Raw genomic sequence first — 21,665 nt, 5'->3', positions numbered from 1 at the left:
CTTTTTTCGTCTCATAAAATGCTCCATTATTGTTGTGTTTTAGTCCTTTTGGACAAGTATGTGTATGTTTCGTTCATAAGTTTAATATGTTCAATTGTTCATTGGGTCCTTAGGACTAGGCCAATGCACATATGGTGTATTTGACCTATCTCCTCTTTTTAATAAGATTATGTGATTGGTTGGTTACTTTTTCAAAGAAAATTTTTTTTAACTTTATTTTTTTTTTCTAGTTACAGCTTGTGGGGCCAGAAGACTTATGACTCAGCCCACTTCCCATAAGAACCCAGGGCCCATGCCAAGGAGTGTAGTTGCCGAGGACGAGTGGCGAAAGACCGAATGGTCTAGAGATGCAGCCGAGGATAACCCTGTCCTCGGCATCCTAAGACTTCAAGGGGAAGGGCAGCATGTCGTCAAAGGTGGCCTCCGAAGCGCCCCCAGAAGATAAGGCGAGTAGAACGGGACCTACATGGGGGAACGGAGTGGGAGTGGTTCAAGGGGAAGACTTCACCTCTGCATTAAATGCGCCCACAAACGTCCTGACCATATTGATGGGAAAAGACCCCTGAACGGTGCGGTTTCGGTTATTGCAACTAACATAAAGTAGGGGGAACCGGCTGACGGGACAGGTACTCGAATAGATACCTGCCTGATCAACAGATGGAGGGCCAGGATCAACCGAGAAAGGTTATATAATGTAAAGGCTTATGCGCCAAAAGAAGGGGCTGGGAAAAAAGGCCAAGAACCTGAGCCTCCCAGATCGTATCGAGGAGAAAGACTCCTCGAGTGAACATGGTTTACTTTTATATGAACACCATGATTAACCACCGTTCGGTGACCAAGGCCTAACTTTTCAAACCCACGCTCTACAAATTATATTGTTTGGGCCTTTTTACGTGCGAACCCAATATCATTTTGTGGTCGTTACAAATTGAGTCCTTACAATTTTTATATTGTTGATTTTTATTTTTTATTTTATATAAACGACACAATTTCTTCTTCTTTTTTTTTTTTTTAATTTGAATAATTGATTCCTCTGACATAATTGATTATTCTCTATAATTCCAATTTGAAGAATTTTGTCCAAGCTATTTTTGCAAATGATAGAATTTACAGATGAAAAACTCAGCATAAATCAATAATTTGATTCCTAATTGTTGAAAATTGGCTCCATCCACATTTACTTTGAAGGCATCCTCATGTGGTGGCGGCTTCCATTTTTCAATGCTTCTGTGGTTTATTTGCTTCCCGTGGTGCTCTACATTTTGAAACTCCTCCAACAGAGTCACTGAAGTATGGATCACATTCTTGGCATTCCATCTTTTATCCTCACGATCATGAATCTTCACATTTCTGCCTTTCCAAATTCTCCAGGACAAACTAGAAATTTTTTGAATGTCTCCGATCCTAGCTCTTCCCATCTGGCCAGTGCAGTTCTGTCCAACAGTCTTGTACTGCATCACGATCCCATAGAATGTGTTTTGCGGTCTCCGTTTGAAGCTTGCATAAGAGACACCATGGTTCCACTAGAACTCTGCGCCTACCAAGATTTTCATAAGTAGGAACTGCATTATGACATGCCCTCCATGCAGCTATTCTCTTATCTTATGAGCAAGAGGAAAGAGATTTTTTTTTTTAATTAAAAAAAGAAATAAAGAGAAGGAATTTGTTAAAATAATAATTTATATGTGTAGCCAACCATCGCATTTCTGTTACCATGCATGTCCAAAATGCATGATTATAGACAGTGGTCGAGCCATGTTGAGGCCAGGGGGCCATGGCCGCCCTAGCTTTTCAAAATATTCATTAATAGTGGTAACAAAATCCTAATTAGTATTTGAAATTACTTGTTGCGCCCCCCCCCCCTAAAATTTTGACAAAATTTTCAATATAGAGTAATCCCTATCCAAGTTCAAATTTTAAAAACTGGTTTAGAAGAAGCCAAAAAAATGTAATTGGTGTAAACAACCAGAAAAAAAAAATGGTACAAAAAAGATTTAAAAAAAAAACATACCATCAGATAGCCCATGGCCCTCCAAGTACCAAGATAATAAAAACCCCAAATTCTCATTTTTAACGCATTTTAAATCACCACAGATCCTTCAAAAACACCCCATATATTAAAAAAAAAAAAAAAAGAAGGAAAACTTAGATATAGTACTTAAATGCTGTTCCTTAGATTCCTCTTATAAGATTTTTTCTCATGGAATGAAAGTGTATTTTTTAATTAAATAGTCACATGACTGGATATTAATAAGGGAACCTAAGGAACAATACCTAAGGTGTCACGACCCAAATCCATGGAACATGAATTTAGATGCATGACTAAACTGCTAAACTTATATAACTCCATAAACATTGAATGCTCTAAAATGTGTGAAACGCACAAGAGCTGTTTGGACCCCCAAGTTAAAATTATAGCTCGATAGATTTTACTCTAACTCATACTAAGTACGGAAAAGAGTAAATGCGAGTAGATAAACAAACAAGCTGCTCTAACCTATATTCATAATAACACAGCGATAAAATGAAAGGTAAAAGAGTAGGGAAGAAGAATGCAAATACAAGATAACACGCCGATGTGTTATCGAAGAGGAAACCAAAGTACTCGGCGTAAAACCTCTTCGCCGTCCTCCAAGCGGTATTCGATTCACTAGACAATCAGTTGGGATACATGGGTTAGCAAGAAACCCTCCAAGCCTAATCTACTCATTGTACCTATGCCCTCCAAACTCCTACTCCAACAATGCTTCTCGGAACCCTATCTTGTCTAACTCTCCAGATCCCGCAACCCACCCAATTACATCTGCCAAAGCCTGGCTTTTTCCAATACTTCCCAGCAACACCAAATCCTCACTTGACACTCTGAAAGGGTGTGGTAAGTGTTTAGACTATCAACCTCTCAATGGTATGGAAATGGAGAGGTAGGAGTTGAGGAAATCCACAAACAAATGTGTAGAGATATATGGGTATAACAATTTCTAACTCTCAAGGTTTGTGGCTAGGGTTTTCTCTTAGAAACACTCCTCAACATTTGTGGGTAACGTGGGTATATATAATGTGGGTACAGAAAGTGTGTATCAGATATGACAATCTAGCAAAACAGAATATCTCGCGAGTGTCTCGCAAGAAGGCCTTACCTGTGAGCTACTCGTGAAACACAGATGTCTCCATCTGTCCTGACTCTTCGCATTCCAGTCATGTGTAGAGCACATGCATCATTTCGTGGGATGCTTAGTCGCGAGCTACCCGTGAAAACTTTTCAGTCTTCAATTGCTTGAGTCTTCACACACTCTCTCTCTATCACATAACCCTTACAATTAAATCCCACAATAAATACAGAGTACAACAGATTAAATAAAATTACAATTAAATTTGGCACGGAATTAAAACCAACAAAACACATAGTTGTAAATTACAACTTTACAAACATAATTAATCCAAAATAAATTAATACTCCAAAGAAAAAAATACTCTTAAAAACCTCTTACAAAAATATAAACTCCACAAATTGAAAATAATCTCCACTATATAAAACATGAATTACAAAATAAAGGTAACTAAAATTCTATAGTCTTCAAGTAATATTGAAGTCACCTACAACTTCTATGCTTTACCTTACACCTTACAAAGCGATCCAAAGGTTCTATATTCCCAACTACACTTTAATATCAAAAATAGTAATTGATGGGGTGAGCCACACATCTAGTAAGTAATTACACAGAATATACAATGGAATAGAGTCAAGCAAAGCACAAGTATTTTGACTTTCCACAAACTCATTCAATGATATCAAAAATAATTATTTCAAAACAAATAATGAATCACTTAATACATATGTAATCACATCTTAAAATTATTAGAAAAACACACACACACACACACACATATATATATATATATATATATAATTGATCAGAGCACAATGTCACATATACACATCACAGATTCTCACATACAATCCTGTGAGCGGATACCAACATCTAACCCCTGTTGGTGAGGGATCAACACATATTCTCACATATCTGATCAATTCAAAAAAAAAAATATACTCATTTTGAGTCACATATCACAAAACTAAATATATACAAAATAGAATAATTTTCTTAATATTAACAATTATTCTAAATATAAAGGCATAGCGAATATCACAATATCGAATTGAACATAAATCAAAGGATGCTTGTCTCTCTTAGGGAGTGAATAAGAACTAAAGAGTTTATATAAATATTTTTACAATTCTTGAGTAAGTTTGAAAACCCAATTTGCTAAAGGAAATGTCTTAAACACCATTTGAAAAATAAGAATATGACTTTGAAATCACTTGGTTTTAAACAAACTTAAAGAACAAGGACCTTTTTAGAAACTTACTTTGAAACTCAATCATTTTCTGAAAATAATTTAGTTTAGAAATTATCTTTTAAATGAGATTTAGATGTTCAAAACTTTATTTAAAATCCAAAGTTTCTCTTTAAAACATTATTTAAAAGTCGAAATTTCTCTTTCAATGGTATAAAAATGCTTTTGATAAACTTTTAAAAATGGAAGCTCAAAAACATAACTTTTGAAAACCTGACTTCTAGGAACCTAATGAACAAAATTGTGCATATTATGCATAATTACTTACAGCACTTGAATCACTCTGAAAGTCCAGCCGAAAACACCCTCCAAAAAGTCTCAAAACACTCTTAAATATGACCTATAATTAATCATGGAAATTACTTAATATCCTCCACCAAAATATAAAGCTTATCGAATTATATAAACTGACTCACTAAGATTATACTTTGTTGAATTAATTAATAACACCAATGCAAGGAATCTCTACCCAAGAATGTTTCCTTGAATATATCAAACTTTAGAGGCAGTAGCCAATATATTGTAAACTCATGATTTGATATATGCCCCTACGGAAAGTAAACCCTTATACATTATTTAAGCTTTATAATCTTGACTTTTGTTCTAGAATACAAGCTGTAGGGACCCTAGGATTTAATATATATAGATATATATAACCCAAAAAAAACGTAAAAGCCATGTGCATAATCAAACTGTGTAACCCGTGGCTTTATTCTAGCAAGTTTTGTAATCCATGGCCTTATCTAGACGGCACGCAGTGGCTTTGTTCTTAAATGTAATCCGTGGCTTTATAATCCCAAAGTAAAAAATAAATAAATAATTTAAAAAATAAATAAAAAAACCGTTAAGCCCATCTAATCTATATAACCACCAAGAAAATGTCAAAGCCGTGTTGTTCTTGAATTAGGATTTGCAATCTAGGAATTAATATGTATATAACCCAATGAAGAACGTAAAATCATCTACACGAAATTAAGATTTATAGTATAAACAATCCCCTTTTAAACAATCTACGCATCACTATCGATTCCACGATAAGGTTCTAACTTTTTAATTCTTTGATTCTAACAAATGAGAAAACATACCTGGAATTCTTTGGTTGCCTCTTTAATTAACTCCAAGGAAAAATACACCTCCTAACCTCCTTAGTGATGAATCCCTTTCTATGAAAAACCCTAATTTATCTCTTCATCTACCTTATATTTGACGCATCAGAGATGTGAGCTTAGTGGGGTAGTGGGCTGTAGTTTAAAACCCATTTAAACTTATCTCTTTAGTCTCCAAGAGGCCCATGAAACATCTTCCTCTTTTATTTGTTTATTTATTTATTATTTTAACTACCACACTAAATTGTATGCACTAAAACTTTAATCTTCTCACATATTTTGTAATACCACAAAATTGTCTACTCGTATCTTACTATGCACACACATATAGTACCTCAACTCTATATTAATAATGACGATGGCGGTGATGATCATAAAATCAAATTGGGGTATTACATAAGGTACTGTACCTAAGTTTTGTAAAAAAAAAAAAGACCCAAAACAAATCTAAGTTACTATGCGTGTGCTTTGCACTGTGGTCATTCTTCAACTCCAAGCTTCGTTGCATCTCTTTCTCTACGTTTAACCTGACAGGTATTGGCGAAAATAGCCAAATACTATGTTTTGGCAAAATTTGTGGCAAACTAGCACTTTTTCGGAAATATTTAGCAATCTACCACTTTTTTAGTACTCGAATTTCACAAAATCGAGTTCTAAATAATGCTCGAGTTCCTAGATGAGTCGCCAAAGTGACGCTAAAAAAGTAATATGGTACTCGATATTACGAAAATCGAGTACTTCTTTATAGTACTCGAGCTTAATTAACAAAGTCGAGTACTTTTTTTTTCCCCCTTTTTCTACTTTTTGTTTCGTACAAAACTTTACTTATTTCATTTTCAACTACTTGTGATCGTTGTGTCCACCAGTTCTTCAAGACTACATTTAGTCCTCACTTTCTCTGGGACTTCACTTCTGGCTCAGTGGCCTAATGGCCACTCCTTTTATTTCTTCATATTTTCTTCCTTTCACACTCTTGACATCAAATCACAATAAATGCAACTCACTTGCCTTGACTTTACTTTAGCCACTTTCTTTTTCCTTCAGCTCTCCCTTAGGTCGAATAGCCTTAATGCATCAGCCCCTTTCTTTTCTTCTTTTTCTCCTCAGCGTGTCCAACACACTTAGGTCATTGCCCAAGAAAAAAATAGGCAGACTTTTTTTTTTTGATGAACAAAAAATAGGCGGACTTTTGTGGCTTTTCCAACCACCTCTTTAATGAGGTGTTTTATCAAGTGTAGGCTGGACCCACGGTGCTATGATGCACCCAACATTGTAGACACAATGATCACAAACAGTTGAATATAAAATAAGTAAAAGTTTTGTATGAAAAAAAAAAGGTACTCAACTTTGTTAAACTCGAATACTATAAAGAAATACTTAAATTTCTGCAGATACTAAACTATGTAGCTTGTTTACTGCTTTTGTTGTATTGTTATACTGTGTGTTGTACAGCTGTATTGCTGATTTGATGTACTCTAGTCTAAGTTTCATTTGTGGTTCTGGCGATTTTCAATTAAAAAAAAAAAAAGAAGAAGTAAATCTTGTGGCTGTAATTTCTTTACATTTTGTTTATATATCACCGTGTCATTGACTTATTATTATTGTGTTGAGTAATGGGTGAATGTATATATTATGCAAAGTGAATGTCATATAATAAAAAAAATATAATAATGTTGCGTGTAGTTGCACGATTTTCCTGGCCCAAATTCTATTGATCAGGCCTTGGCCCAAAGCGCAACCCACAATAAATATTTGTAGAGGATAGGTTAAAGAACTTAACCTCAGTGAGCCTATTTGGTCTGATACATGGACAATATTGTTGCAGAAAAATAAGAACACAAGAATGGATCTCTCACGTTTGATTCTATTTCTTTAGTTTCTGATACAGTTTTTCCGTCCCCTTCTTTGAGGGACTCTACTACATTATATAGTTCTCCTCCTCTCATCTCAACCTTACACTTGTTGATCATCTAAGCATCTACTTGAGCACCTGTCCCATCAGCCGCCCTCATCACTCTCTTTATGAGTTGCAGAGGCCAAGATGGTACTGTTCAGGGGTCCTTTCCTCATTAATGTGGCCAAGTGGGTGGTTGGGGCGCATTTAATGTGGTGGTTGCTTCCCGTGAGATATTTTGGATTTTATTCATTTTATATGTTGGGAGGATGAACTGAGTTGGCTGGGGAGAGTTCCTCGTTTGGACTTCGTGATGTCCGAGGAGGAGTTACTCCTCGGACAGGTTACCTTGCCGTTATTGGGCTTGAATAATGCTTCACATGTGGCTTCTCTTCGGACAGGACGCTCCTCGGTCGGGCCTGAATTTGGAATAGCCCATTATTTTTGGGCTGGGCCCCACAATAGCCTCTCAAAACTCCGGTTTTTATCTCCTTCCGAGGAGAAAAACGGGGTTTTGATGTTAGTGAGAGGAAGGAAGTAAGGAGAGCATGAGGTGCGCGTGCGGACCGTTACTTTTGACGCGCTACAATTTACGAGGCGCGGCCATTAACTTCTGGAGGCGTTATGTTCCCTTCATCCAACGGTGTGGCGTGGATCGAACGACCATCGTTTCTTCTCGTATTTTTAGGCAGGAGTGATCTTTTCTCTCTCCTCCCGGCTATATAAGACGTTAGAGGGGTTTAGTTCCTTCTTTTTATTAGCATTTCGTAAACCTCAAAGGACTTCAGAGAACTCCATCGAATCCCAGAGATATACGAACACTTGCGTCCGTTATGCCGCCGTAGCCATTTTCTGTGAAGCGTTTCGTCCAAGAGAGATTTCCAGGCGTCCCATCGAGCGTTTTGTGAAGGTACCAGTACATTTCGTTCATCTCGCCGTTTCAATTCCCTCCTCGGACTCTACTTTTCTTCTCAGTCTTTACTTTTGTTTCCCTGGTTCAGTCCAGATGGGTAGATTTGAGAAATTAGTAAAAACTCCAGCCGCTATGGAGGCCTTTAGGGCTAAATACCACGTTCCCCTAGGGGTTGGGCTGCGGTACTGTCCTCTTGAAGGAGTATTGACAGATAGAGGTGAGGGAGAAGTCGTTATCCCCATGATTGCTTTCATAGAGGGAGAGATGACACTTCCCATGCGTAGGATTACAAAGGAATACCTGTTCAACCATAGGTTGACGCCGTATCAGTGTGCCCCGAATATGTTCAAGATACTAGGCTGTGTAGATGTCTTAGACGAGCGGATGAATCTAGGCCTTACTTGGCACGATGTGGCTTATCTGTACGAATGTCACCGCCTCGGAGATGATGGGTATTATCTTAAATCCCGGAACGAGGACGTTAGGTTGATCTCCTGTCTCCCAATATTCAATAAGACCATGAAGAATGACTTCCTTATTGCTTCTGGGGAGTGGTTCGACGGTATTCATTGTCCAACTCAGGCAGGAAACCCAGGTGCGGCGTTTTTAGGATCAGTCCTTTTTGGGAAAGGATTTAGTATTGAGGGGTTATTTTTCTTGCTTTCTTTGTAATTGGAAAATTTCATGTACTAACCCCTCTTTTCTTGGTTGTTTGCAGATAAAGTTCACGTCGCTCCTCGGTTGAACTTTGTGAACGTGCCTACGTTGAATTACCTTCTTAGGTCGGAGATTTACGTTTCCGAGGACGGACAGTTGCGTGCGGCCCATCTGGTTTTGGGCTATCAACCTCTGAGCAACTCTTTCCAGGCTATCGGTCACGCTATAAGGGCTGGCAGTCCGAGGTTGGCTAGGATTGACGTGTCCAAGGACGGGTTCCTAGCTGATCACGATCTGCCACCAGTTGTGTTGCTCGGTGTCAGGGATCCCTACTTAGCAGAGCAGCTACCTCCGCCAAATGAGCCCGGCGTTGCCGTTCAGGTTGAAGAGGAAGCTGAGTCATCTCGTCTTTCCCTTGAGAAAGAGATAGACGAGTTTTATTTTGAGGAGGAAGTTCAGCAAACCCCCTTGGTGGAACTTTCCGATCCTGAAGGAGAGCGGGACCGGCATTCTGCAGTTGGCGTTCCTTCCATAGTTATCTGCTCGGACGACACTTCGGACGAAGAGACAGAGCCCATGGTAGGAAAAGGAAAAACTCTAAAGGAGTTTATGGCCTCCCGAGGGAAAGGCCAGTCATCGAAAGGACAGTCATCGAAGGGACCGACTCCACCACAGGTCAAGACCCTTCCTCCTGTGGTCCCTCAGGGCACTTCGGAACCTGGCCTTAAGGCTAATCCGGACCTGAAGAAGAAGAGGTCGGTTGACACCCCTGAGGAGGGTGAGGTGGTTGCCCAGCCGACCAAACAGCAAAAAACCACTCGTGCTCCAAGGAGCAGAAGGGGTAACTCCTCGGAGAGACGGGACGAGGAGAACATTGCTGAGGTGCGCGCTACTCCGCGTACATGGAGCCCCAAGTTGGAGCTGGATGGGGTTGCCATCCTCTACAATGCTTCGGTTCGAGAGTACAACCGAGGCCGGGCAGGGTACGTGGCTGAAACCTTAGAGCAACCCCTACTCCTTCCTCGGGACATGGAGGCTTATAGGCGGTTTTCTCAGCCAGAGATCTTCCTATCCCTTAAAAGGGATCTCGCGATGGTAAGTAATTCTTTTACTGTTTCATTAATTTATTTGACCTTGTTAGATTGAAGCAATCTTGTTTCGTTTGTAGATTACTCAGCAGGTATTTGTGGCTGAGGAATTTTGCCGCGGAAAGAGTAGTCGGGTTGAGGTCGAGAGCCAGGCTCGGGCGGAGATGGAGAAAACCTTGGGGTCCCTCAAGCACGATCATGGTGAACTTATGGACAAGTTCAAGGAGTCGGAGAATCAGCGCAAATTTGCTGAGGCTGGTTTGAAGAGTGCCGAGACCCAGGCGGAGGACCAGCGCAAAGAGCTGTTCACGACCCAGATTAACCTCGCCACCGAGAAACAGGCAGTGCAGGACCTCAAGACTGCTCTGCAAAAAGTCGAGGATGAGCTGCGGCGGGTCAAAGAGGAGGCCCAGCTGATCCGAGAGGCTATAGAGGCTGAGAAGAATGCTGCTCGCCAGCTCGGGGCCGAAGAGACAGAGGCCAGGCTATCCGAGGAGATCCCCGAGGTGTGCAGGGATTATTGCAATATTTCATGGGCTCATGCTCTCGATGCTGCAGGAGTTCCTGCGGATTCGACACTAAGACTGCCCTAGAACATCTTCTATCTTCAGGAGATCCGAGAGAATCCTGATGGCGCCCAAGTGGCTTCAGAGCAGGACCTGGCGGTGCCTGATGCCGTCCTCGTGCTTGATATGGCGAAGGATCCCGCTGCAGACTCTACCATCGAGGTTCCTCCTCCTCAGCCCGAGCAGAAAGAAGATCCTCCTGCTAAGGCTTAGCCTTTTAGGCTTTTGATCTTTGTACTCTTTCCTTTTTTTTTTTTTTTTGAATGAGAGTCGTCCTATTTTTTCATTCTTTTGTAAGGACCTCTCTTTCTAATGTACTCGGAGTTTTAATATAAAATGTTCGTTTTGCTTACTATGGATGTATGTCAGTAGCGCTCTTCTTTAAACATTTGCAATGATGTAGATACAGGTAAATGGTAAAAATAAAATGGGTTTTTGCCGCTGTGCATTTGAGGGTCGCGATGGTGCCCGACTGCGCGCATGCCTTAAAATGATTTCCTTTAAGTAATAATCCCACAATCTATCATAAGTAATAATTTCCCCTAAGTCTGTGGTCCGAGGAGCCATGCAGGACTAGGTTATGTTTAAAACTTATAAAAATTGTCATGAGTAATAATTTCCCCCAAGTCTGTGGTCTGAGGAGCCATGCAGGACTTGAGTTCTGTTTAAAACTATGAATAGTTGCCGTAAGTATTAATTTCCCCTAAGTCTGTGGTCCGAGGAACCATGCAGGACTAGGTTCTGTTTAAAACTTATAAAAATTGTCATGAGTAATAATTTCCCCCAAGTCTGTGGTTCGAGGAGCCATGTAGGACTTGGGTTCTGTTTAAAACTATGAATAGTTGCCGTAAGTATTAATTTTCCCTAAGTCTGTGGTCCGAGGAGCCATGCAGGACTAGGTTCTGTTTAAAACTTATAAAAATTGTCATGAGTAATAATTTCCCCTAAGTCTATGGTCCGAGGAGCCATGCAGGACTTAGGTTCTGTTTAGAACTATGAATAGTTGCCGTAAGTATTAATTTTCCCTAAGTCTGTGGTCCGAGGAGCCATGCAGGACTAGGTTCTGTTTAAAACTTATAAAAATTTTCATGAGTAATAATTTCCCCCAAGTCTGTGGTCCGAGGAGCCATGCAGGACTTGGGTTCTGTTTAAAACTATGAATAGTTGCCATAAGTATTAATTTTCCCTAAGTCTGTGGTCCGAGGAGCCATGCAGGACTAGGTTCTGTTTAAAACTTATAAAAATTTTCATGAGTAATAATTTCCCCTAAGTCTGTGGTCCGAGGAGCCATGCAGGACTTAGGTTCTGTTTAGAACTATGAATAGTTGTCGTAGACCAGCGAGCAGCGGATAGTCATTAAAGAAAACGTATGCTAAGCCATTCTCATTAATAATAATATCTTCTAAGGTTATTTACATTCCATGGTCGAGGTACAGCTTTTTCATCTAAATCTTCTAGGTAGTAGGCGCCTTTGCTGGCCACGGATGTGACACGGTATGGCCCCTCCCAATTGGGCCCCAACTTGCCCCAAGAGGGGTTCTTTGCGCTGCCAAGAATCTTCCTCATCACGAGATCACCTGGACCCAGAGGCCGCAGTTTGATGTTAGCATCATACCCTTGCCTCAGCTTCTGGTGATAATAGGCCATGTGAATCATCGCTTTTTCCCTTCTTTCTTCAGCTAGGTCCAGACTCCGTTCCAATAACTCGTCGTTATCGTTTGGGGTAAACGATCTAGACCTTAGTGTGGGAAAGTTGTTCTCGATCGGGAGCACGACCTCAGCCCCATAAGTCATCGAGAAGGGGGTCTCACCGGTCGATCGCCGCGGCGTCGTTCGATAAGTCCATAAGACGTGAGGGAGTTCTTTTACCCATCTCCCCTTTGCCTCATCCAGTCTCTTCTTCAGTCCGTTCACTATGACCTTGTTCACGGTTTCGACCTGCCCATTTCCCTGAGGGTAGGCGGGGGTGGAATATCGGTTGATGATTCCAAACTCGCGACAATACTCCCTAAAGTTCTTACTGTCGAATTGCAGACCATTATCGGAAATGAGTGTACGCGGAGTCCCGAAGCGAGTGATGATGTTCTTCCAGATGAATTTTTGGGCGTCCACGTCCCTAATGTTGGCCAAGGGTTCAGCTTCCACCCATTTAGTGAAGTAATCAGTTCCGACTATTACGTACCGCTTGTTCCCCGCAGCTTTGGGGAAAGGTCCAACTATATCAAGGCCCCATTGTGCGAACGGCCATGGGTTAGAGAGGGGGTTGAGAACTCCTCCGGGTTGGTGGATATTCAGGGCGAATCTTTGGCACTGATCGCACTTCTTAGCGTATTCTTGGGCCTCTCTCTGCATGTTCGGCCACCAATACCCTTGGGTAAGTGCCCTGTGCGTCAGCGACCTCCCTCCGGTATGACTTCCACAAATCCCCTCGTCTAACTCCTCAAGTATAGATTCGGATTCTTCTGGATGTACGCAGAGTAGGTACGGTCCAGAGTAAGAGCGCCGATATAGTTTGTGGTCCTCTGACAGCCAGAACTGAGGAGCATTCCTACGTATCTTCTCGGCTTCCAATTTTTCCTCTGGCAAGACGTCGTTTTGAAGGTAGTTCTTTATGGGATCCATCCAGCTGTGACTCTTTCTGATCTGATGAACTCTGGCCGGGCTTCTGCTGATGGGACTTGCCTGGGCTAGATCTTCAACCAGGATCACTCGCGGCAGATTATGTGCCGAGGATGTGGTAAGAGTGGCCAGCGAGTCTACATGGGTGTTTACACTCCTGGAAATGTGTGTCAGATTGAAGGACTCAAAATTCGTCTGCAGCCGCTTGACTTGTCCCAAATACTCTTGCATCCTAGTATCTCGAGCTTCCAGCTCACCCATCACTTGTCCGACTACCAGTCTGGAGTCCGAGAATGCTTCTATTGTTCTTCCGCCCAATCTTTGAACCATCATCATCCCTTGAAGTAAGGCTTCGTATTCGGCTTCATTGTTCGTAGCCGAGAATCCGAGCCTCAATGATTTTTCAATGGTAGCACCGTCCGGGGATATTAAAACTATCCCAACTCCTGACCCTCTCTGGTTAGCTGCGCCATCTACGTAGACCTTCCAAAGCGTGTTCCTCCCTGTTGAAATCGCACCAATCGACTTTCCATCTATGTCTTTCTTCTCGGTTATTGTTTCTATAGAGGGCTCAGCAAACTCCGCTACCAAGTCTGCGAGGACCTGCCCTTTGATGGAGGATCTGGGCATATATTTAATATCAAAGGCCCCCAAAAGCGCACTCCACATGGCGATCCTTCCGGTGTAGTCAGCGCTTCAAAGCACTGCTCGAAGGGGAAGCTGAGTTAGAACGATGACCGTGTGCGCCTGAAAGTAATGAGGAAGTTTTCGGGTTGCATGCACTATCGCCAGAATTGCCTTTTCTAAAGGTAGGTATCGCACCTCGGCCTCATGTAGTGATTTGCTCACATAGTACACCGGTCGCTGCACCCCATTATCATCTTGTATCAGTACCAGGCTTACAGCGTGGGGAGCTACGGCGATGTAGGCAAACAGCACCTCATCTGCCTCAGGGCTGGACATGATGGGTGGTCGGGACAGGTAGTCTTTAAGCTGCTGGAAAGCCTGAACGCAATCCTCCGACCATTCGAACTCTTTCCACTTGTTTATCAGGAGGTAGAAAGGCCGACATCGATCCGCCGATCACGATATGAACCGGTTCAACGCCGCAATCATGCCAGTGAGCTTCTGTACTTCCTTCAGATTCCGAGGAGCCTGTAGGCTGTTAATGGCTTTGATTTGGTCGGGGCTTACTTCTATTCCCCTGTGGATGACCATATACCCTAGGAATTTCCCAGACCCGACCCCGAATGAACATTTGGAGGCATTCAGCCGCAACCGGTGCTCCCTTAATATAGTGAAGATTGTTCCGAGGTCCTTCACGTGCTCGGACACCCTTTTACTCTTAACAACCATATCGTCTATATAAATCTCAATGATCTTGCCCAGTTTTGGTTCAAACATCTGAGTCATCATCCTTTGGTAGGTTGAGCCTGCGTTCTTTAGCCCAAACGGCATCACCTTATAGTGATAATTTCCGATGGGCGTCATGAAAGTCGTTTTCTCTTGGTCCTCTAGCGCAAGGGGTATCTGATGATAGCCCTGGAAGGCGTCCAGGAAGCTCATTCGAGGGTGCCCCACGATTGCATCCACCAATCGATCAATTCGGGGTAGGGGGAATGGGTCCTTTGGGCACGCCTTGTTCAGGTCCGTGAAGTCCACGCAGACCCTCCATTTCCCTGTCTTCTTCTTTACCACCTCAGTGTTTGCCAACCATTCCGGGTAAAAGACCTCTTTAATAGCCCCCGCTCTTTTCAGTTTTGCCACTTCGTCTTTTACGGCACTAGCATGTTCCTTTGAAGGGCGTCGGGGTGGCTGCTTCTTCGGAGTGGAAGAGGGGTTGACGTTCAGGTGGTGACAAATAAGGCTAGGATCAACGCCTGGGGCGTCGTAGGCGTCCCATGTGAACACGTCGACATTTTCTCTAAGAAATCTGACCAGTTCCTCCTTTTCTTGAGAGGGCAATTCAGAGCCGACCAGAAAGAACTTCTCCGGGTCGTCGTTGACAGCGATTTTATCTAAACTTTCACACCTTATCTCCTCGGCTAGTCCATCGTCTTGCTCTGCCGAGGCGGCTGATTGCTATAAACTTTCAGGGGCCGAGGACTCGGCATGGGGCCGATGTAAGACGGCGGCCACCATACACTGCCTGGATACGGCCTGATCTCCTCGGATCTCTTCTACTTGTCCTCTAGATGGGTATTTTACTTTTTGGTGAAGTGTGGAGGTCACGGCCTCTAGGGCATGGATCCACGGCCTTGCAACTATTGCGGTGTAAGGTGAATAAGCGTCGACCACAATAAAATTTACCTCCACTATCTCTGCCCCCGTCTGCACGGGTAGTCGGATTTGCCCTTTTGGCGTAACAATCCTTCCCTCGAAACTGAGAAGGGGAGAATCGTAAGCTGTCAAATCTTCCGGCTTCAGGTTCAGCCCCTTGTATAGATCGGGGTACATTATCTCTACTGCACTTCCCGAATCCACCAACACTCTTTTCACGTCGAAGCCCCCAATCCTCAGCGTGACCACCAAGGCATCATCGTGAGGTTGAATAGTTCATCTCTTATCCTCATCCGAAAATCCCAGTATCAAAGAGCTTCCCCTTTTTGACCTTTTGGGTTCCCTTTGCCTGCCCTCGGAGAGGAGCCGATCCACAGCCAACACCCTAGGGATAGGTGGCCTCGTTCTTCCTGGTGCAGTGAGAATGACATGTATCGTCCCGGTGGGGGGTCTTAAGGACACGTCCTTTCGAGGCTCTTGTGTTGCTTGGCCAGGATGGCCACTCGATGGCACAACTTTCCTTCTCGGACCAACTGATCTAGGTGATTCCATAGATTCCTGCAGTCCTCAGTAGTATGCCCGTTGTCCTGATGATAGTGGCAGTACAAGTTCTGGTTACGTTTGGAAGGGTCTCCAGCCATCTTCCCCGGCCACCTGAAATAGGGCTCGTTCCTTACTTTTTCCAATACCTGTTGTACTGGCTCTCTGAATACGGCATTCACTGTTTGCGGGTTGCTCTGCCCAACCTGTCGCGAAAAATCCCTCCTCGGCTGACTAGGGTTGTGTCGTTCTGACCTGAAATCAGTCGCTTTGGGGGGGATAACCTTCTCCTTTCCCCTCCCTTGCAGCTGATCTTCCTCCACCCTTTTGTATTTGTCGATCCTATCCCTCAACTGATCAACGTTGGCAACTGGTTTACCAGTGAGGGACTTCCTTAAGCCATGGTCGGTGGGGAGCCCGCTTTTGAATGTGCTGATAGCGACATCATGGTTGTCATCCAGGTCGTTATACACTTCCCAGTATCTATCCGAATATGCTTTCAGAGTCTCTCCCTCGTACATGGATAAGGACAATAGCGAACCGAGGGGCCTGGGGACTCAGGTGTTGGTGATATAGCGGGAGCAAAAATCCTGAGTGAGCTGCTTGTATGAGCTTACAGAATTTGTCTTCAGGCCGTTGAACCACCTCATCGCCATTGATCCCAAGCTGGACGGGAAGATTTTACACATAAGGGCTTCATTTTGCGAGTAGATCGCCATCTTTTGGTTAAATTGGCTCACATGCTCTACCGGGTTTGTTCGACCGTTATAGATGGCGAATGCCGGTTGGTTGAACCGTCGAGGCAGCTTAGCCCCTTCAATTCTGTACGTGAAGGGGGACCTTGAAACCTGGTCCAACGTCTTCTTCATGGCATCGTTTCCCGAACCTTTGCTGGATGTGCTCTCAAATTTCCGCACAGGGCGTGGCTCCTTTTCGTAGGAAAAGGTTTCACTTGGGGGGGTCCTTGACCTCCGTCGGTAACTCGCATCCTCCGCATTAGAGGACTCGTCTGAGTCTGAAGGAGATCGTTTTCGCTGTACCCGTCGTAGCTTCCTCTTCAGATCATCTATCTCTCGCTGCATGGCCTGGTGACTATTTCGCCTCTGGGACACGTGACTACCTATCTGAGTGTGACTCTGGCTTGTCCGGATAGTATGCGCACTTCCCTCACGACTTCTCCTGTGGCCTGGGTTGACGGGATTATTTTGCCTCTGGGATTCGATAGGTTGTGTCTGTTGGGAGTTAGCCTGGTGGGGATTCTCCTGGTGCGGACCTAGTTCTGCCATGCTCGACCGTTGTGCTAGCTGATGCCCTAGTTCTCCCCACAGACGGCGCCAATTGTAGTTGCACGATTTTCCTGGCCCAAATTCTATTGATCAGGCCTTGGCCCAAAGCGCAACCCACAATAAATATTTGTAGAGGATGGGTTAAAGAACTTAGCCTCAGTGAGCCTATTAGGTCTGATACATGGACAATATTGTTGCAGAAAAATAAGAACACAGGAATGGATCTCTCACGTTTGATTCTATTTCTTCAGTTTCTGATACATTTTTCTCGTCCTCTTCTTTGAGGGACTCCACTACATTATATAGTTCTCCTCCTCTCATCTCAACCTTACACTTGTTGATCATCTAAGCATCTACTTGAGCACCTGTCCCATCAGCCGCCCTCATCACTCTCTTTGTGAGTTGCAGAGGCCAAGGTGGTACTGTTCAGGGGTCCTTTCCTCATTAATGCGGCCAAGTGGGTGGTTGGGGCGCATTTAATGTGGTGGTAGCTTCCCGTGAGATATTTTGGATTTTATTCATTTTATATGTTGGGAGGATGAACTGAGTTGGCTGGGGAGAGTTCCTCGTCTGGACTTCGTGACGTCCGAGGAGGAGTTACTCCTCGGACAGGTTACCTTGCCGTTATTGGGATTGAATAATGCTTCACATGTGGCTTCTCTTCGGACAGGACGCTCCTCGGTCGGGCCTGAATTTGGAATAGCCCATTATTTTTGGGCCGGGCCCCACATTGCGTATTGTATGTTAATATATATTATATTTGGTCTTGAAATTTGGTTATTGTTAGTTGTTCATACTTTTTTTTTTTTTTTTTTGAGAATGTAGTTGTTCATACTTGACTATTCATACTAAATAACTAGTTTACAAAATTCAATATTAATGTTTTAAAGTGTGATTAATTTATGGAAAAAAAAACATTCACAATTCAATTCATGCATATTTTAAAGGAAAAAAATGTTCAAGATTCAAGTTACACTTCAACCCACTATTCCAAAAAAATGCTATAGTTTAAATAGTGAATCCTTATAAAGGCTCAAAGATATGAACCTTAGTAAATAGACATCGTTTTCTTAGAATGGGATCTTGAAATTTTACTATTTAGGTTGGCCCTCCTAGATAAAATTTCTGGCTCCACCACTTATTATAGAAATAAACATCCACTCCAAATACATGTTCTATTACACAATATTACATAAAGACAATTACTATTATAAAGTAAAGAAACAACAAGAATAAAATGAACAAGGTGCACTGTACATAGTCAATAGTATGCAACAATATGCAAAATGAAGTGCAGAAGCATCAAGCAAGAGATTAATAACCTCTGTTGAAATAACATAGTCCACAACTGCAACAAAATGAAGTGCAGAAGTCCATCCAAACCACAAGCTTGGTTAACATCAACACAACTGGTTTCGAGAATATAATTTAACACACCCTTGCTTCCAAACATGGAAGCAGACTCATGAGGGCTGTCTTCTCTTCAAACCCCATCATCTTCGAACCCAATTCTCCTCCCATACCACAAGCTTGCCTCACCAATATCATGACATTCTTTTCTCCACATCACTTTTGAAACCAATTAAATCATCGAAGTCCAATAATTCAAGAAAAATTGAAAAGATTTTTGCAAGTTGTCATGTTTCTCAAATTCACTGTCCATGACGAAACTTGTTTCAGAAGGTTTCTGGTTGTAACCACTACACAGAAATCACACTCTTCTCAAACATTCACACAGTCTCTCTCTACAAAAATTGAAACACGTATAATATTCACAAGTGCTATTTGTGAATTTACAAAAAGAGCCAAATTAGACACAAAAAATGCACAGTACGAATTAGAAATAAACGTTTTCTTTAGTAAGTGTGAATTGACTAAGCTTCATGTCACAGTACTACTCAATTTTTAGAATAGTCTTCAAGTCAAGTCAAGTAAAGCCAAGACAAATCCAATTTGAATTTTCTAACAAGAGTTTAATTAGGAAATCACGCCTGTAATTAAGTTCTCCACACCAACCCCTACAGGCCATATCCAATCCCATTCCCTATATAAACCCCTACCTATCTCCTCATAATCATAGCCTCAAACTACTATAGCCTATATCTTTCTCACTCTCCAAAATGAGTCTCTTCAAAAACTTGTCCATTTCCTTCTTCTTTTTTGTTACTGTTTTCATTGCCTTCGCTCATGCAGCCCGATTCGATATAACCAACAATTGTCCCTATGTAGTTTGGGTTGCAGCCGTGCCTGGTGATGGCAGGCAGCTCAACCCACAAGAGTCTTGGCCTCTTGATGTCAACGCTGGCACAACCGAGGGCCGTGTTTGGGCCCGAACTAGGTGCAATTTTGATGGGTCCGGGCGCGGGAGTTGTCAGACCGGTGACTGTGGTGGACTTCTTCAATGCCAAGGCTATGGTGCACCCCCAAACACTCTTGCTGAATTCGCTTTAAACCAATTCCAAAACCTGGATTTCATTGACATGTCTCTTGTTGATGGGTTTAATGTTCCTATGGATATTAGCCCAACCTCTAATGGGTGTACCAGAGAAATAAGATGTACAGCTGATATCAATGGACAGTGCCCGGCTGAATTGAAAACTCCTACCGGGTATTGTAACCACCCTTGTACTGTTTTCAAAACTGATGAATATTGTTGCAATTCTGGGAATTGTGGACCTACAACTTTTTCCAAATTTTTCAAGAATCTGTGCCCAGATGCTTACAGTTATCCTAAGGATGATGCATCGAGCACATTTACTTGCAATGGTGGGACTAACTATAAGGTTGTGTTCTGCCCCTGAAGCAGCTCTTTCCTCTGGTACAAGTAAAACAGGCACAACACTAGTAGCTAATATGTAATAAAAGCTTGAGGGCTTATGAGCACATGCAGTATTGTGCACACCGTATAGGTTGCTATAAGGTGGTTAATAACTACCCTTGAATGGCAGCGCCACTTACAACTCAGGGTGTTCCTAGGAACACCCTGACCTGAAAAAAATTCTGAATTTTTTTATTTCCTCTGTATTAGGAACACCCTCAATCACAGTTAGGAACACCCTCAATCACAAAATTAGAAACACACTCAAATTAAAAAAAAAAAAAAAAATTGTAACAGAGCCCACGGCAAGCCCAACGTAGCAAACCCACAGATTCTCTCTCTCTCAAAAAAAAAAAAAAAAAAACACAGAGCAACGCCTCAGTCCTAAAGGTCTAAATCAGAAAACACTAAAGTATTTCATTTCAACGCCGTATTTCAGAAATCACTAAAGTATCAAAAAAAAAAAAAATCACTAAAATCCAATCCAAACCTAAAGATAGAGCAACGGGTTCTTTTCAATGCCGTCGCCGCTTGAGATCGGATCGCTCGCTCCGAGCAACAGACGGAGATCTCAAGGTTCATCGGATCGCTCGCTCGCCCCTCTGCGTCGTCGTCGTCAACGCCGCTTGAGATCGGATCGCTCGCTCCCTGCTCGGCTGCTCCGGTGCTCCCTCCCTCAAGGTATTTCATTTTTCTCTCTGACTCTCTCTCACTCTCTGACTCTCTCTCTCTCTCTCTCTCTCTCTCTCTCTAACTGAACTGAAATGAATGAAAGTTATGAAACTCTCTCTCTTAGGAAATGAATGAACTTTAGCTTTATTAATTTTTTTTTTGTCTGTGATTGGCCGAACCGAACTTTAGCTTTATTATTATTTTTTTTTTGTCTGTTTTTTACTTTTTGAATTTGGCTTTTCAGTTTATCTTATCTGTGTGGGTGTTGGTGTGTGTTTTAGTGTAACGTGTGATTGTGAAATTTTCTAATTGATAGGAGCATCAGGATGAGGCGTAATTAATTGTCTTTATACATTATAAAAAAAAGGGATAATTACACATTACCCACCTGTGGTTTACCTCGAATTCTAAGTGCCTACCCGTGGTTTGAACTTTGACACTTTGCCCACCTGTGATTGTCACCGTTAATGTGCCGTGTACCCACCTCTCCCTCACCGTTACTCTAACATAGAAATATGTAAAAACCCCACTACCATCCAGATCAAAACACTCTCACTCATCTTAAACGTGAAGAACATGAAGAACATACCCAAATTTTGAAAAATTTTGAAACTTGAGTTGGCTCACTAAACCCAGAACATAAAGATTAACCGAAAACTAAGATGAAATAGCATTATGCAAAACAAAAGTAAAGGAATCATACAAGAGAGAATAAATTATTCAAATTTCCTCAACCAAAGATTTCACTCTCATCCTCTTAAATTATTTGGGACCCGAAATATCTGAACTATCAGGAATTTTAATTTTTGGAAGCCCAGAAGAACAAAATTCATAAGATTGAACAATTCAATTTCTTTTCTTCTCTTCCAC

The 21,665-nt window shown here is 42.3% G+C and overlaps 1 protein-coding gene across 1 annotated transcript; it reads left to right on the top strand.

The window, feature by feature from the left end:
* Positions 1 to 19,401: 19,401 nt before the first annotated feature.
* On the top strand, positions 19,402 to 20,241 carry LOC115969449 (protein P21-like). The gene has a single exon (XM_031089109.1). The coding sequence runs from the start codon at positions 19,426 to 19,428 to the stop codon at positions 20,104 to 20,106; it is 681 nt and encodes a 226-aa protein (XP_030944969.1). The 5' UTR covers positions 19,402 to 19,425; the 3' UTR covers positions 20,107 to 20,241.
* The last annotated feature ends 1,424 nt before the right edge of the window (positions 20,242 to 21,665 follow it).

This window comes from Quercus lobata, chromosome 11 (assembly GCF_001633185.2).
Source record: "Quercus lobata isolate SW786 chromosome 11, ValleyOak3.0 Primary Assembly, whole genome shotgun sequence".
NCBI classification, from domain to species: domain Eukaryota; kingdom Viridiplantae; phylum Streptophyta; class Magnoliopsida; order Fagales; family Fagaceae; genus Quercus; species Quercus lobata.
The sequence above is the reverse complement of the archived record's forward strand: the minus strand, read 5'-3'. Positions and strand labels throughout refer to the sequence as shown.

Coding starts and splice junctions, on each gene's coding strand:
- LOC115969449 (XM_031089109.1), top strand. CDS start 19,426: ATGAGTCTCTTCAAAAACTTGTCCATTTCCTTCTTCTTTTTTGTTACT.